The 19,012-nt window shown below is 42.2% G+C and overlaps 1 protein-coding gene across 1 annotated transcript in view; it reads left to right on the top strand.

The window, feature by feature from the left end:
• The window catches only part of PLD5 (phospholipase D family member 5), a 405,754-nt gene that overhangs the window by 263,419 nt on the left and 123,323 nt on the right, over positions 1 to 19,012 (top strand). The window contains exon 5 of the mRNA XM_045879152.2: positions 12,197 to 12,324. Within this exon, the coding sequence (XP_045735108.1) occupies positions 12,197 to 12,324 (128 nt within the window). The remainder of the gene's footprint in view (positions 1 to 12,196; positions 12,325 to 19,012) is intronic.

Raw genomic sequence — 19,012 nt, 5'->3', positions numbered from 1 at the left:
GGCTAATACCATAAGAATAACAATTTTGGTAAAATTGTAAAGAAGCAAACCTCCCTAAAAGTAGGAGCATTCTCTTAAATTTCAACAGAGCATCCCTGTTAAAGCTTAAAGCAGTTGTAATTAGCGGTTTGGGATTTCTTGGTTTTTTAATGTTCGACTTTCCATGAAGGATATAAAACATGGGGATTATCTACGCCACTTTATCTTGATCAGTGCAACCAATTAGGACCTGGCCTACCACCACCATGGTAGAATTTTGGTAGGTTTTTTAAAGACTTAATTGGACCTCTTAGATATCATGAAAGTATTTTATAAGCAACTATAAAAACAAGTACATATTCTTGATTCAGCATTTTGGGCATCAAGAAACACTATTTGGAATTGCTAATAGCTCCTGTTAACCATCAGTTAAACAGATAGATGATGGGACTGAAATGGGAAGGTCTCCAGAGATTCAGACTCCCCACCAACCACTGCCATCAGCCAGTGGCCCTGGTGGGCCACAGTTCCTGTGATGAGCGTATCTTTGGCATCCTGGGGCCTCTGCACAGTGGGTCATGGACTACAAACAGACTGAAGGAATAGTTTGCCCTGTTGAAAATCAAATCTAGGAAAGCAAAAATTGGTTAATCAAACTTATCTCATTACATTTTCAACGCTGTTGAAAACGATGTATTTATTTGAGCAAGGCCAGCTTTTAAAGATATTTTGTGATCTTGTAAGTCTGTAATATTTAAAGGGCAGCTTCCTAAAAATGTATGTGACCATCATTGCCAATTATTCTAGCAAAAGAGCACTGGGTGGTTGAGTTGGTTGAGTGTCAGACCCTTGGTTTCAGCTCAGGTCATGATTTCATGGATCGTGGACCCCACATTTGGCTCTGTGCTCAGAGGGGAGTCTGCTTGACTGCTTGACAATTCTATCCTGCCCCTTCCCCCACTTGAGCACTCACTCTCTCTCTCTCAAATAAATAAATCTTTAAAATTAGAATTAAATTAAATTTAATCTGTAGAATTAGAATTCCCTAACATAGCACTAGGGAATAAACTCAAATTTTGTTTTGCACATAATACCGCTACTGCACAAGTGGTACATTAAAAACTTCAGTGATTAAATATATTTTATAGTCAGGAAACACTGGATTTTAACCATATCTCTCTAATACGTATAAAAAGACAGTAGGATGGGAGGAGAAGCAAGATGGCAGAGGAGTAGGAGACCTGGATTTCGTCTAGTCCCAGGAATTCAGCTGGATAGGGATCAAACCATTCTGAACACCCACAAACTCTACAGGAGATCGAAGAAAAGAATAGCAACAACTCTCTGAACAGAAAAGTGACCACTTTCTGGAAGGTAGGACGTGCGGAGAAGTGAATCCAAGGTGATATTCGGGAGGATAGACTGTGGGGGGAGGGAGCCTCCGCCGGCCGCTTCTGGCAAGTGATAGAGCAGCAGAGCACAAAATCGGAACTTTTAGAAGTCTGCTCCACTGAGGGACGTCACTCCGGTGGCTAAGTGGGGGGTGGAACCCTCGCGGGACAGTGTGGTCTCAGGACCCTCAGGGTCACAGAAAGACCAGGGATGCCTGAGTGCAGCAGAGCTCCCAGGTATCAGAGTGGGGAAGCCGGCTGCAGAGACGGAGCCGAGGCGCAGGCTCTCAGCTCGGGGTTTGCCATAAACCGTGATCCGGGGCATAGTCGGGCCCCTGCTCCTCCAGCAGGGTCCCAACAGGTGGCAGATCTGGGGAGACTCACCTTCCTCCCCCAGGAGGAGCCGCGCGGGAGCACACCGCAGGGATCTGCTGGGTTTGGAGACTCCACATGGGGTCAGGTGCCAGAGACAGAAACGCTCGGTCACAGGCCGGGTGAGCATGGAGTGCGGCCGTAGACTAGGGAGACGGGAGTGACTGACTGCTTTTCTCTGGGGGCGCACTGAGGAGTGGGGCCCTGAGTTCTCGGCACCTCTGGGGTGGAGATAGGGAGGCCTCCATTTTCACACTCTCGTCCTCCAAAGCCGTTCGGAAAGCTTGCAGGGAACAAAAGCTCCTGAGAGCAAACCCGAGCAGATGACTTAGCCCAGACCCGGCAAGGCCAGGGCAATTCCGCCTATGGCAAAGACATTTGGGAACCACGGCAACAGGCCCCTCCCCCAGAAGATCTGCAAGAACAGCCAGCCAAGACCAAGTTTACCGATCACTGAGAATGGCAGAACTCCAGCGCTAGGGGAATACTGCACATAGAATTCATGGCTTTTTCCCCATGATTCTTTAGTCTTTCAAAGTTAATTTTTTTAATTTTCTTTTTTTTCTTTTTCTATTTTTTTTTAATTTTTCTTTTTCCCTTTTTCAACCAACATCTTATCAATCCCTTTTTTAAAAAATCTTTTTTATTTTTCATTTTTAGAGTCATACTCTATCCCTTCATAGTAGTTAACCATATTTTTAATATACATATAAGTTGTTCTCTCTTTAAAATTTTGGGATACAGTTTATTCTAACAGACCAAAATATACCCTAAATCTCTAGTGTATGGCTTTGTTCTAGTCTCCTGCCTGATCTCATTCTCTCCTTTCTTTTTTTTAATTTCTTTTTCAACCAACTTCTTATCGATTTCTTTTATAAAATCTTTTATAATTTTCATCTTTAGAGTCATATTCCATCCCTTCATCATATTTACCCTTATTTTTGTACATATATAAGTGTTTCTCTCTTTAAAATTTTGGTAGGCACTTTCTTCTAACAGACAAAAATATGCCCAAAATCTAGTGTATGGCACTGATCTATGCACCAGCCTGATGATATTTGATCATATTCTTTTTTAAAAAATCTTTTTCTTTATCTTTTTTCTTTCTTTCCCTTTCTTTTCCCCCAGTTTCAGGTCTTTTCTGATTTGTTTAGTGTATATTTTTCTGGGGTCGTTGTTACTGTTAGCATTTCGTTCTCTCATTCATCTGTTCTCCTCTGGACAAAATGACAAGATGGAAAAAATCACCTCAACAAAAAGAACAAGAGGCAGTACCGACTGCCAGAGACCCAATCAATACGGACATTAGAAAGATGTCAGAACTAGAGTTCAAAATGACGATTATAAAGATACTAGCTGGGGGCGCCTGGGTGGCTCAGTTGGTTAAGCGACTGCCTTCGGCTCAGGTCATGATCCTGGAGTCCCTGGATCGAGTCCCGCATCGGGCTCCCTGCTCGGCAGGGAGTCTGCTTCTCCCTCTGACCCTCCCCCCTCTCATGTGCTCTCTCTCATTCTCTCTCTCTCAAATAAATAAATAAAATCTTAAAAAAAAAAAGATTAAAAAATATAAATAAATAAATAAATAAATAAATAAATAAATAAATAAATAAATAAATAAATAAAGATACTAGCTGGACTTGAAAAAAGCATGGAAAATACTAGAGAAACCTTTCTGGAGAAAATGAAAGAACTAAAATCTAACCAAGTCCAAATCAAAAAGGCTATTAATGAGGTGCAATAAAAAATGGAAGCTCTAACTGATAGGATAAATGAGGCAGAAGAGGGAATCAGTGATATAGAAGACCAAATGATGGAAAATAAAAAAGCTGAGAAAAAGAGAGTTAAACAACTACTGGATCACGAGGGCAGAATTCGAGAGATAAGTGATACCATAAGGTGAAACAACATTAGAATAATTGGGAAACCAGAAGAAGAAGAAAGAGAGAGAGGGGCAGAAGGTATACTGGAGCAAATTATAGCAGAGAACTTCCCTAATTTGGGGAAGGAAACAGGCATCAAATCTAGGAGGCACAAAGAACCTCTCTCAAAATCAATAAAAATAGGTCAACACCCCGACTTCTAATAGTAAAACTTACGAGTCTCAGAAACAAAGAGAAAATTCTGAAAGCAGCTCAGGACAAGAGGTCTGTAACCTACAATGTTAAAAACATTAGATTGACAACAGACCTATCCACAGAGACCTGGCAGGCCAGAAAGGACTGGCATGATATATTCAGGACACTAAATGAGAAAAATATGGAGCCCAGAGTACTATATCCAGCTAGTATTGAAAATAGAAGGAGAGATAAAAAGCTTCCAGGACAAACAAAAACTAAAGGAATTTGCAAACACGAAACCAGCCCTACAAGAAATATTGAAAGGCAAAGAGAGAGACTAAAAGTAACATAGACCAGAAAGGAACTGAGACAATATACAGTAACAGTCACCTGACAGGCAATACAATGGTACTAAATTCATATCTTTCAATAGTTATGCTGAATGAAAATGGGCTAAATGCCCCAATCAAAAGACACAGGGTATCAGATTGGATAAAAAAAACAAGACCCATTGATATGCTGTCTGCAAGAGACTCATTTTAGACCCAAAGATACCTCCAGATTAAAAGTGAGGGGGTGGAAAACCATTTACCATGCTAATGGACACCAGAAGGAAGCTAGGGTGGCAATCCTTATAGCAGACAAATTAGATTTTAAACCAAGGACTAAAATAAGAGATGAGGAAGGACACTATATTCTACTTAAAGGGTCTATCCAACAAGAAGATCTAACAATTATAAGTATCTATGCCCCTAACATGGGAGTAGCCAATTATATAAGGCAATTAATAACAGAAGCAAAGAAACACATCGACAACAATACAATAATAGTGGGGGACTTTAACACCCCCCTCACTGAAATGGACAGATCATCTAAGCAAAAGATCAACAAGAAAATAAAGACTTTGAATGACACACTGGACCAAATGGACTTCACAGATATATTCAGAACATTCCATCTCAAAGCAACAGAATACACATTCTTCTCTAGTGCCCATAGAACATTCTCCAGAATAGATCACATCCTAGGTCACAAATCAGGTCTCAACCAGTACCAAAAGTTTGGGATCATTCCCTGCATATTTTCGGACCACAATGCTTTGAAACTAGAACTCAATCACAAGACGAAAGTCAGAAAGAACTCAAATACATGGAGGCCAAAGACCTTCCTACTACAGAATGAATGGGTCAACCAGGAAATTAAAGAAGAATTTTAAAAACTGCATGGAAACCAATGAAAATGAAAACACAACTATTCAAAATCTTTGGGATGCAGCAAAGGCAGTCCTAAGAGGAAAGTATATAGCAATCCAAGCCTCTCTCAAGAAACAAGAAAGGTCTCAAATACACAACTTAAACCTACACCTAAAGGAGCTTGAGAAAGAACAGCAAATAAAGCCTAAACCCAGCAGGAGAAGAGAAATAATAAAGATCAGAGCAGAAATCAATGAAATAGAAACCAAAAGAACAGTAGAACAGATCAACAAAACTAGGAGCTGGTTCTTTGAAAGAATTAATAAGATTGATAAACACCTGGCCAGACGTATCAAAAAGAAAAGAAAAAGGACCCAAATAAATAAAATCATGAATGAAAGAGGAGAGATCACAACCAACACCAAAGAAATAAAAACAATTATAAGAACATATTATGAGCAACTCTATGCCAGCAAAGTAGATAATCTGGAAGAAATGGATGCATTCCTAGAGACGTATAAACTACCAAAACTAAACCAGGAAGAAATAGAAAACCTGAACAGACCTATTAGCACTAAGGAAATTGAAGCAGTCATCAAAAATCTCCCAACAAACAAGGGCCCAGGGATCATATGGGGAATTCTACCAAACATTTAAAGAAGAATTAATACCTATTCTTCTTAAGCTGTTTCAAAAAATAGAAATGGAAGGAAAACTTCCATACTCATTTTATGAGGCCAGCAATACCTTGATCCCAAAATCAGACAAAGACCCCATCCAAAAGGAGAATTACAGACCAATATCCCTGATGAACATGGATGTAAAAATTCTCATCAAAATACTAGCCAATAGGATCCAACAGTAATTAAAAGGATTATTCACCACGACCAAGTGGTATTTATCCCTGGGCTGCAAGGTTGGTTCAACATCCACAAATCAATCAGTGTGATACAATATATTAATAAAAGAAAGAACAAGAACCATATGATCCTCTCAATAGATGCAGAGAAAGCATTTGACAAAGTACAGCATCCCTTCTTGATCAAACCGCTTCAGAGTATAGGGATAGAAGCTACACACCTCAATATCATAAAAGCCATCTATGAAAAACCCACAGCAAATATCATTCTCAATGGGGGAAAACTGAGAGCTTTCCCCCTAAGGTCAGGAATGCAGCAGGGATGTCCACTATCACCACTGCTATTCAACATAGTACTAGAAGTCCTAGCCACAGCAATCAGACAACAAAAAGAAATAAAAGGCGTCCGAATCAGCAAAGAAGAAGTCAATCTCCCACTCTTTGCAGATGATATGATACTTTATGTGGAAAACCCAAAAGACTCCACCCCAAAACTGCTAGAACTCATACAGGAATTCAGTAAAGTGGCAGGATATAAAATCAATGCACAGAAATCAGTGGTATTCTTATACACCGACAACAAGACAGAAGAAAGAGAAATTAAGGATTCAATCCCATTTACAATTGCACCCAAAACCATAAGATACCTAGGAATAAATCTAACCAAAGAGGCAAAGGATCTGTACTCAGAAAAGTATAAAATACTCATGAAAGAAATTGAGGGAGACACAAAGAAATGGAGAAACATTCCATGCTTATGGATTGGAAGAACAAATATTGTGAAGATGTCAATGCTACCTAGAGCAATCTACACATTTAATGCAATCCCTATCAAAATACCATCCACTTTTTTCAAAGAAATGGAACAAATAATCCTAAAATTTGTATGGAACCAGAAAAGATCCCGAATAGCCAGAGAAATGTTGAAAAAGAAAAGCAAAACTGGTGGCATCACAATTCCGGACTTGAAGTTCTATTACAAAGCTCTAATCATCAAGACAGTATGGTACTGGCACAAAAACAGACACATCGATCAATGGAACAGATAGAGAGCCCAGAAATGGACCCTCAACTCTATGGTCAACTAATCTTCGACAAAGCAGGAAAGAATGTCCACTGGAAAAAAGACGAGTCTCTTCAACAAATGGTGTTGGGAAAACTGGACAGCCACATGCAGAAGAATTAAACGGGACCATTTCCTTACACCACACACAAAAATAGACTCAAAATGGTTGAAAGACCTAAATGTGAGACAGGAGTCCATCAAAATCATAGAGGAGAACACAGGCAGCAACCTCTTCGACCTCAGCCACAGCAACTTCTTCCTAGAAACATCACCAAAGGCAAGGGAAGCAAGGGCAAAAATGAACTATTGGAACTTAATCAAGATAAAAAGCTTTTGCACAGCAAAGGAAACAGTCAACAAAACCGAAAGACAACTGACAGAATGGGAGAAGATATTTGCAAATGACATATCAGATAAAGGGCTAGTATCCAAAATCGATAAAGAACTTCTTAAACTCAGGGGCGCCTGGGTGGCTCAGTCGTTGGGCGTCTGCCTTCGGCTCAGGTCATGATTTCAGGTCCTGGGATCGAGCCCCGCATTGGGCTCCCTGCTCGGCAGGAAGCCTGCTTCTCCCTCTCCCACTCCCCCTGCTTGTGTTCCCTCTCTCACTGTGTCTCTCTCTCTGTCAAATAAATAAATAAAATCTTTAAGAACTTCTTAAACTCAACACCCAAGAACAAATGATCCAATCAAGAACTGGGCAGAAGACATGAACAGACATTTTTTCAAAGAAGACATCCAAATTGCCAACAGACACATGAAAAAGTACTCAAGATCACTCGGCATCAGGGAAATCCAAATGAAAACCTCAATGAGATACCACCTCACACCAGTCAGAATGGCTAAAATTAACAAGTCAGGAAACGACAGATGTTGGCGGGGATGCAGAGAAAGGGGAACCCTCCTACACTGTTGGTAGGAATGCAAGCTGGTGCAGCCACTCTGGAAAACAGTATGGAGGTTCCTCAAAAAGTTGAAAATAGAGCTACCATACAACCCAGCAATTGCACTACTAGGTATTTACCCCAAAGATACAAATGTAGTGATCCGAAGGGGTATGTGCATCCTGATGTTTATAGCAGCAATGTCCACAGTAGCCAAACTATGGAAAGAGCCAAGATATCCATCAACAGATTAGAGAAGATGTGGCATATAAATACAATGGAATATTATGCAGCCATCAAAAAAACCAAAATCTTGCCATTTGCAACAACATGGATGGAACTAGAGGGTATTATGCTAAGCGAAATAAGTCAATCAGAGAAAGACATGTATCATATGATCTCATATGATACATATGATATAAGGAATTCTTAATCTCAGGAAACAAACTGAGGGTTGCTGGAGTGGTGGGAGATGGGAGGGATGGGGTGGCTGGTTGGTAGACATGGGGGAGGGTATGTGCTATGGCAAGCACTGTGAATTGTGTAAGACTGTTGAATCACAGACCTGTACCTCTGAAACAAATAATACATTATATGTTAAAAAAAAAAAAAAAGAAGATAGTAGGAAGGGAAAAATGAACGGGGGAAATCGGAGGGGGAGACGAACCATGTGTGACTATGGACTCTGAGAAACAAACTGAGGGTTTTAGAGGGGAGGGAGCTGGGGGGATGGGTTAGCCTGGTGATGGGTATTAAAGAGGGCACGTATTGAATGGAGCACTGGGTGTTATATGCAAACAATGAATCATGGAACACTACATCAAAAACTAATGATGTAATATATGGTGATTAACATAACATAATAAAATAAAATTTTAAAGAAAGTAGGATGAGGATAATCTCTGTAACCAGTGAATTAAGATATTTTTAAGGGAATGTAAAAGAAATTATTTTAAGCTAACCATTGAATAATATGCCTGTAATAAACAGGGACATGTTGGCTCTGACTATCTGTTAGGTATAAATTAAGATAAAAGCATCTTCAGAGATAGATGGAGGATAGATTGATAGAAAAACAGACAGATCATTCTTAATGGGAAAGTGGGGATATTCCACAAACCATATGCAGGCAAACATTTTTCCAGCTGTATCATCAAATATTTTCAGTTGATTGATGACACCTCGTCCAGTAGTTTGTATGTTGAAATGGGGAAAATACAACATCCCCTGTGGAATTGCTGTAGCACAGCTGTGTTGATGCTGGGCACACATGGTGTTGAGTGAAGGGTTGTTACTGTTACTACATGTTGCTTAATCTCTGCACCCAGCTCAGCAGGCCTTCCCACAGGTGGCCCTGGCCCCAGGCATAACTGTGAAGCCGTTCTTGTCTTTCATGCCTTTGGCCTTCACTTGGAGTCCCCTGATAGAGCGATGGGGACTCCCCCTCCTCAACTTTCAGATACTCAGTGTTCTCTTATCATCTGAACAATCCTAGTCCTTTTTTTTTTTTTAAGAGAGGGAAAGTGGGGGTAGACGCAGAGGGAGAGAGAGAGAATCCTAAGCAGGATCCATGCCCAGCAGGGAGCCTGATGCCTGATGCAGGGCTCAATCTCACGATCCTGGGATCATGACCAGGGCCAAACCCAAGAGTCGGTCGCTTAACTGACTGAGGCACCCAGATGCCCCAACAATCCCAGTCGTTTTAAATATTACACTTTAGGGGTGCCTGGGTGGCTCAGTCAGTTAAATGTCTGCCTTCGGCTCAGGTCATGATCCTGGGTCCTAGGATGGAGCCCTGTGATGCGCTCCCTGCTCAGCGGGCAGCCTGCTTCTCCCTCTCCTCCCCACTTGTGCTCTCTCTCTCTCTCTTGCTATCTCTTTTGTTATCTCTGTGTCTCTCTCAAATAAATACATAAAATCTTTAAACATTACACTTTATTTGTGTGCCTGAACTTGACCAGTGGGCTGGGGCTGCAGCAGCCCCGAATGAGAACAGACAGGGATCTAAGAACTAAAACACAGTCCAATGACAAGTAGCAACTGGTCGTGGGTCAAGTTTCAGGCAGTGTCCCAGGCCAGGAGGTGAGAGCCAGCCAATGTCACAGAGGCATAAAGTTGTTTCTAGTGAGAATGTGAAGGCAGGTGAAGGCTTACCCCAAGACACCTGTTGTAAGTAGACTCTGAGGCACACACCGAGGTCACCTTCATTCTCTTCCTTCTAGAGATGAGAAGATGCTTCCTTCAGTGCTGCTCAGCCTGGTGGGCTGAAGGGCATGGCCAGTGAACGTGGCTTCCAGCTCTGCTGTGGATTGAATTGTGTCCCCCAAAAAAGACATGCTGAAGGCCTAACCCCTAGAACCTCAGAATGTGACCTTATTTGGAAACAGGGTTTTTGGAGATATAATTAGTTAAGATGAGGGCGCACGGGAGTGAGGTGGGCCCTTAATCCAACAGGACTAATGTCCTTGTAAGCACAGGAAAAAACAGAGACGGGGGGAAGTCTCCATGGGACAACAGGGGTGGCAGGTGGCAATCAGGGGACAGCAGAGATTGACCAGAAGCTGGGGAGAGACAGGAGGGAGTCTCCCCTGCAGATTTCGGGGCAAGTATGGCCCTGCCAACACCTTGATTCTGGACTTCCAACCTCCACGATTGAGAGACAATCGGCTTCTCTCGTTTTAAGCCATTCAGTTTGTGATACTTTGTTAGAACAGCCATGGGAAACTGATCCCCCACATGCTGCTCTCCATCCACTCAGGAGCACTGGCAGCTGTGTCTTTGGGGGCCCCGGGGGTACCACAGCGTCTCTGCAGCTGTGGGTCTCTCCATAATTGCCATGGCAACCACCCGCTGTGGACATTCAGACCCTGCTCTCCCCAGCTTCTCCTCCTCCGGGGCCTGTAACCATTCCTTGGATGAAACTATGCCTGCATGGCCGGAGGCTGAGGCAGTCTGCCCGCATGCCCGCTTCCCCTCCGACCCACTCCTGCCCCACAGCCTCTGTCACCAGCCCCCTGTGGCGGGGCCAGGTGCAAGCTTTACCTTCCTTTTCCCCAGAGTAACAGGTTAAGCTCATAGTACACATCACCCTTCCTTTCTGGTATTCTGGATACATCTTTATGCATACGATGTCACATCTTCCTCTGCTAATGAAGATTCTGATGATGAAGTAAGCCACCAGAATATATCCGCCTCATTAATATTCAATATCTGAAAACAAAGTAGCTTGCTTCATTAAAAATATGCATAGAGGTCTGTTCTTTTAAAGAAGTGGAAATGTAGAATTTCTTTAAGGGGCACCTGGGTGGCTCAGTTGGTGAAGTGTCTGACTCTTGATTTTGGCTCAGGTCATGGTCTCAGGGTTGTGAGATCGAGCCCCGCATTGGGCTCCATGCTGGGCGTGGAGCCTGCTTAAGATTCTCTCCCTCTCCCGCTCCCTCTGCCCCTTCCCACCGCTTCTCTCCCTCTCTTAAAAAAAAAAAAAAGAATCCATTTAAATTGGATTGCATTTATTTACATTTGATTGCATTCAGGCTTCCAGTTACAGAACGACTAAGTCAGGGGGATAAAATGCGCGGCATAGGGAATAGTCAGTGGTGCTGGAACAGCGCTGCATGGTGGCGGCTGGTGGGGAGCAGGGCATCATGCATAGATTTGTTGAGTCACGGGGTTGTACACCTGAAACTGACATTGTGTCAACTACGCTCAAATAAAAAAACAACAAATAAATAGATTTAATTGCATTCAGTGGACTATATGCTCTTTTTGAGAAGTTGTAAATGCATAGTCCTGAGGCAGCAACAGGTAACAGCATGACAGTTGATTTTTGTAAGGCCTGAATGATTGTTGCTTAAATCAAGAACCGTCAGATAAAGAAAGGCCAGGAGGAGGCCAAGTCCAAATTAAGTCACAAAGAGGGAAAATGAAGAAGGAAAAGCAACTGCAGGGTCAAGGGTGAAAATAATGTATAGGAAAGTGTAAGAAAGCCAATTGCTTGCTGAGGAGAGCTGTTTTACTAAACAGGATGATCCTTTTATTGTTTGCAAATTTGTTTGAAAATTACTCCAAAACTAAAAGAGCTTGGTGCACGAATCTCACCATCTGGGTGGTAAATGATGAAGCTGTGATTTGAATCGCATCTGACTGGAGAGCCATGTTCTCACCTCTTGTGCGCAGGTGTCCCTGTAATTCTTGTTCTCATTTTCCTTTTGTTTTCCTTTGAGAACAAAGTAATTCCTCGAGGGCCTTCTGTGCACCAAACTAATATAAATATTTGGCCGCCCTGAATGCCAATTGCAATCATTGCAAATCATGAGTATTGTTGCTGGTAAATGTCTGGTTGCAAGTTCAAGGCCTTGACACTGAGGCTGACCAGGATCTCCTTGAACTCCCCAGGAGCGGAGGTGACCTACATGAACATGACCGCCTACAACAAGGGCCGGCTGCAGTCCTCCTTCTGGATCGTGGACAAGCAGCATGTCTACATCGGCAGTGCTGGCTTGGACTGGCAATCCCTGGGACAGGTAATCTTTCCACGTTACATAAACTCAGAGTTACGTTGGCATCAAAGCTCCCAGCTCCATAAAGCATGTGGGCCACTCTACCGTGGCTGTGGGAAATAAAACCTACAGCATTACTTTTACTTGTGTAGTTTTAATAGGCTCACCTCTGTTTAATATAAAATGAGAGCCCTTTCCTTGACAGAATCGTCTTCCCCCAAACGCTGCCATAGTTGCGGTGCTCTTGTAATTCCGATGCTACCCCCAGGTTCTGTAGAGCAGGTTGGTGTGTAGTTTATATTATCCAAACCTAGCTGTTCAGCGTGAGATCACATAATCTATGAGACAGAGGAAAACATAAATTCAGCGTAGATCGTATGTTTTAGAAGAGTAATCATTTGTGTTATTCCTTGAATAAATCTTCACATGACGGTGTTGCCTCCTCTTTGCAAATAATTCACTTCAAATACCTTGAAGATGCACTTGAACATCTGTAATCTTCAGGTATTTATTGTGTCAGGGTGACCCACAGAGGATGGCAAATCACCTTCTTCCCACTAGCCAACTGGTGGCTGGAAGTTCTCGATCCTTGGGTGCATAGGAGGATGGGCGGGTCAACGACACATGCTACACGGCCCATACACGCTTTTGGCTGAACTCTTGAAAGCGTGGATGTGTAGACAAACACAAGGGCTATAACCCTTAAAGAAAGACACCCCTACATAAGATAAATCTGAGAGGGAGTAACATGATACTTGTACTGTCAGCTTCCAGCTGATTCACCATTTGCCTCCCAATTTCCACTATTGTCCTATTTTTCTTTTTAAAATGCCACCTTCCATGCACGCAAATTCTGTTCTTCCACTTTTCTGTTACGGCAGCTGTAAACGAAATAGACAATGGGCAAACTAAATACTAAAATAAAATTTTAATACTTCCCTCTCCAGGAGACAGACAATGTAGAGCCAAAGTACAACTGATCTAAGGTGTTTTTTCCTAGTTTTGTATTTAAAGGATAGTCAGGGTCATCCAGGCCCGAAGCTCAAACAACTGTTGTTTCTAAGAAGACAGGCTCACCCTAGGAAGAAGGGACACTGAAGAAAGTTTCCCGATCAGTTTTGGGAGAAGTCACCATCCAAGTTTGACAAAACATCCTTTATTTTATATTTGCTCAGGAATTTGAAGGTGTTTTTCTACTGATATAAAAATGATCCCAAGCAAAATAATAGTATCGATTAACAATCGCGACAATAATAACTAGCGAATATTGCGCACCAGGTGCTGTTCTAGGCCATTTAAGTGGGTTATTTACTTTAAGCTTCACAGTGATCCTGTGATGGAAAGAGTATTCTTGTCTCTGTTTCAAAGATAAGTAGACCTGAGCCCAGAATTGAATTTCAGTATTAAATTTTTAAAGCCAATTCCTTTCAGTAATAATTCTGATATGAAAAATATAAATTTTGATTTAGTATATCTCGTGTCTGATGACCCTTCAAACATGGATAGAAAAAATATGGATTAGGGACACCTGGGTGGCTCAGTTGGTTAAGGGTCCCACTCTTGATATTGGCTCAGGTCATGATCTCAGGGTCATGAGATCCAGCCCTGCGTCAGGCTCGATGCTGAGGGTGGAACCTGCTTGGGATTCTCTCTCCCTCTGTCCCTACCCCCTACCTCCTGTGTGTGTGTGCACACACTCTCTGTCTCTAAAAAAAAATTAATTAATTAATTAAAATAAAATAAAAAATATGGATTATAGCAACTTTGGCTTACCTCAGAAACAAGAATTAAGGCAAGGACAGTATTATATAGTCTAACTTATAGAAATATCTGAATTCGTCTTTTGCTAATCAATAAGCATCTTTTGCTCAGAAATTTTCTGCTGAGCCTTTTATAATAAATAGATAAAATTGGTTTTGTAACAATACTGATTACATGTAAATTCTGCTAAGTGGTTTTTAACTTAAGAATCATTTGCTTTTTTTTAAAAAAAGATTTTATTTATTTATTTATTTATTTATTTATTTATTTATTTATTTGAGAGAGAGAGAATGAGAGATAGAGAGCACGAGAGGGAAGAGGGTCAGAGGGAGAAGCAGACTCCCTGCCAAGCAGGGAGCCCGATGCGGGACTCGATCCCGGGACTCCAGGATCATGACCTGAGCTGAAGGCAGACGCTTAATGACTGAGCCACCCAGGCGCCCGCTTTTTTTTTTTTTTTAAAGAGAATGCACTTCCCCACCACCAAATTGTATTTCCTTTGTCATTAACTGATATTAACTGATAGGGTTTAAAATTCTGTGAACTCCATTTGAATGGGGTTTGAATTATTGAGGTTTAATGATATTTTTCTCCAAATTTTTGAGCAAATTATCTCTATAATTTCCTTAGGCAGATGGACATAAAATATTTATGTGTTGGCTTCCCTGCTTGAGGCTTACTCCTTTGTCTCTGATTTTTGCTGTTTGTTTTGTAGGAAAGTAGGTTGATCTTTTAAATGTTCACTTTTTACCTCTGTCATCATTTAGACATGGATCCTCATTGTGAACTGTGACATTTTCCCCACTTTAAACATGGTAAACACAGATGAAGGAGGGGCTGCAGGTTACTTCCTATGGGTCAAGAGAAGATCGAAACCATCTCAGATCTCTGCTTGCTTACACATTCTGAAGTGGTAGCTAGCTTCCCTTCACCTACACAGAAGGCCAGAGTTGCCCAGGAGTCAGAGGGCAAAGTGGGGAAGTGCCAGGACCCGGCTCTCTGTTTCACAGCTAGTCAAGCTCCTTTGCTAAGGATCAACCAGCTCTTTGCAATTCATTTAATGTCCTTCTCAGCAAGGAGAATTACCACCTCTCCATTATGCCATTGTGGCAGCTGGGCCTTCAGATCTGGCCCTCCGACCTCATCCCATGGCTAGTTTGTTCTCAGCTCATAAGCCATGTAATGAGAGGGAGAATAAACAGTGGATTCCTGAGATTTCTCTCCTTCAGAAGACCAGCCCAGATATAGCAGCAAAGTTTACTTTTGAAAATGTAAATGGATATCATGATGCTTCTTAAGTATGGAGTAAGTGTAATGCAGGATTAAAAAATAAACGTATTTTGTGATCTATCATAAATTAAGAGGGGAAGCCATGAAAAAGTGGTCAGCACTCTGTTAAATAACAGAAATTCAATCAAGTACATTCAAAGATCAAATTGGTTTTATTCAACAATTCACGAATTGGGCAGCATCCCACCTAGCAATAGAAAGGAGGTCTGCCAGGCTGTAGAAAAGAAGAGGTTTTTAAAGGTGGAAAGGGGGCGGAAAAGGTAATTATGGGCAAAGAATGAATTGTTCTAGGCAAGGTCACCTTCCTAAGAGAAACAGGAGAGATCTATCTGGTGGATTATTTCACTGAGTGCAGACCAGGTAATTCCTTGGTGACCGGTTAAACGTTACATTCCAGGGTGGTTGAAACTGCAATTAGGTTTGATATTAAGTCTTAGTTTGCTAACATGGGTTTAACATAAGTGACTCCATTTTGGGCCTGCTGCCTCCTTTTTAACAATTCCAAACGTGCCCATAGAGAGAGGGCAGGTGAAGGGTCATGCTCGCCAGTTGTCCATGGAAACAGCCCTTGGAGGAGAGTACCCTTGGGTAGGCTGGAAAAAAGGCTGGAATAAAATGTATACATTGGTGACAAATGTTTAAGCCATTGGTGATTTCAGGTCACATGGACTTCTGCAGAAATCTGCATTCTTCTGTTGGTTATAAATTTAATAACAGGTCAAGCTCCATGGGGATCAGGGAATTGGGAGGAGATGAGTAGAAGAAATCCTTGTGTCATTTTTTCCAAAAGGCTACTGTACGTGTGCTAGACACTGTGCTAATAGCTTCATATGGCTTCTTCAGTTGTCATGGCAACTTAAGAGTGCCTGTGATTGCCATCTTCCAAATGAAAATAATATTGGAAAAATAAAAACAGAACAGATCCTATTCTGCTGCTCATCTCTCTTGTAACATAATAAAACACTCTCTAACCTGTGTAGGAATTAGGCATTTGGAGATGGGTCTCCTATTCTTTAGATGGACGGTCAAGTTGGTGGAGTCTGTATCTTTCATTGCGTTCCTAGCAATTTGGGATGCAGGTGGGCATCAACACAGAGTTGCCATTTCCTGCCAAACCAAACGCTTAAAAATTAAAATAAATCCCATTCCTCTTTTCTTAACAATCTTTCCCATTTTCCTCTCGGAAGAAACTCTATTCTTTGATGGGGGTGGAGAGGAGACAGAGCTGGGGAGGGGACGGGGTTTAAAACTCTTCTGCAAGAGCATTCAGCATCCCCTCCGCTCCCCTGCATCTGTGTGTCAGCTGCTAGTAGAACTGGAGACTTCTCTTTCAACACCCACCCCCTCTCTCTTTCCTCTTCACACTGACACACAAGCTCTGTCTCCTACCTTGTCCACACTTCCCCATAGCGCTCAGTACTTGGGATCACACTACTGCACTTAATCATCCACCTTGAATTAGTTCTCCTTTCAACTGCATTTGACTTGTGTGGGATTTTTCTTGGTCTACCTCGGTGTGGCATAAAACCCTGCTCAGCAGGACCCATGCATTAGAGCAGATTTTCATTTGAGCCGAGTTGTGTGCAAGGCAGACAATTATGGGAAGAATTATAATACATTTTCCAAGTGTCAAATTCAACCTATTTCATCAATTTTATGTTTTGTGAAGTTTTCTACTGTAGTCAGATTATTGTTACCCATTATTACCTTCAGTGTGTGGTATGTAGGAGAAAGAATGATACTAATAATAAAAACGTCAGTGTATTGAGGTTTTTCTCTGTACTAGGCATTCTTCTGAGCTTTTAAAGAATATGAACTTACTTTTCACAATAACCCTTCATTGCAAATAATACTATTATTGCTTTATTTTACAAAGGCAGAAACTGAGGCACAAATAAGTGATTTACCCAAGGTCACCTTCCAGGAAGTAATAAAGCCAGAATTCATATCCAGGCAATCTTTCTCTAAATCCCTCACTCTAGAGTATTTCACTGCTAATAATTAAAAAAAAAATACATCACGTTTATGAAAAATCATTTTCTTCCATGCGCTAGCTGTGATGCTAAGCTATAGATTTCATCTCACTTGCTCTTTTCTTTAAGAAGAGATAACAACACTGTTCATCAAGAAACCCTTCATTCACTCACGCCTTTCTGGCCGCTCACCTACGAAGACACAATGGCCACAGATGGACAGATATTGCTTGGTACCCGAGTTCTGAAAACTCTCTTAACCTCTGGGTTGGAATTCAAAGACTAGGGAGTCAAGATGTATGCTTCTCTATTCGTCTCCTCTGGAGGTTCAGGGTGCTCCCCTAGAATCCACCGCCACTGGGAATCCTGTGGGAGGAAAGAGAACAGCACCACGGGCTTTTCGACACAGTGGTCTGGATTTGTGAGTCTCGGGAGAACCTAAAACCACCACCATGGAGGAAACACCAAATCCAGCACTAACAAAGCAAACAAAAGACTAAGCAGTGTGTGGAGTAGAAAGAAAAGGGCACAGTAGCCTTCAAACGATGCAGGGCTCCAGAGATGTGATGCTGAGGGAGGAGAAGCTGGGAAGGAAAACGTGAAAACCACGTTTGTAGAAAAAGTTACTTTTATAGTTTTTTGAACATACCCTCTTAAAGGAATATTAACCTAGAGTTCAAAGCAGGGTTCAGTGGGTTCTTTGGTCACAAGAATCCGACAACTCTGGAGGGGGGCATACTTTTAAACAATATTTGCAAATATAGGGCTCCTGGGTGGCTCAGTCGGTTAAGCATCTGCCTTTGGCTCAGGTCATGATCCCCCGGTCCTGGGCTTGAGTCCCAATTTGGGCTCCTTGCTCAGTGGGGAGTCTGCTTCTCCCTCTCCCTCTGCCTGCTGCTCCCCCACCTGCTTGTGCTCTCTCTCATAAATAAAGAGAAAGAGAGAGAGCACAAGCAAGTGGTATAGCGGCAGGCAGAGGGTGAGGGAGAAGCAGACCCCTGCTGAGCAAGGAGCCCGATGTGGGGCTCAATCCCAGGACCCTGGGATCATGACCCGAGTCAAAGGCAGTCGCTTAACCAACTGAGCCACCCAGTTGCCCCAATAAATAAAATCTTTAAAAAATATATCTGCAAATATAATTAGAGCAAACAGGAATAGGTCTGTTTAAACTCTGTTAATATGTATTTTAACCTTAGTCCACCCTGTTCTGAAAAGACTTAAATAGAAGTACGTTGACCAGGCCGGCTCTCGTGGGGTGCACGAACCCCATGACCATGACCATGCTGGCTATGAGACCCTCAGTGACCCATCCGGGGGTGGTGGGTGCAGCGTGCCCAGACCTATCCCTGTCCCGGAGCTCAGGTGGGAGAGCAGACCGGGCCCAGGCTCTGCCTCGAATCCAGGATCACTGAAGCTGTTAATCTTGGAACTGGAAATTAGCTCAGAGAAGAATCAGTCTAGTGTTTCCCAAGATGTGTCTAAGGAAATGCTATTCACTGAGAGGTAGACTCTAACAGGGAGAAACTGTGAGTTTCATTTAAATCAGTTTCCTTACTGTGGGACTCCTCAGAGCCATTCGTATGCTAACGTGCTCTGGGAATCTCTAAGAGGGGGAGAGAGGATGGACATTCATCAAACCCATTTGGCCATGAACTGCTTTCCACTTAATTTTATGGATCAAATATTCC

Source organism: Mirounga angustirostris, unplaced genomic scaffold (genome assembly GCF_029215605.1).
Source record: "Mirounga angustirostris isolate CCGP_5_RB_7025 unplaced genomic scaffold, mMirAng1.0.hap1 SCAF_6, whole genome shotgun sequence".
NCBI classification, from domain to species: domain Eukaryota; kingdom Metazoa; phylum Chordata; class Mammalia; order Carnivora; family Phocidae; genus Mirounga; species Mirounga angustirostris.
This window is presented reverse-complemented; position numbering and strand designations above follow the sequence as displayed.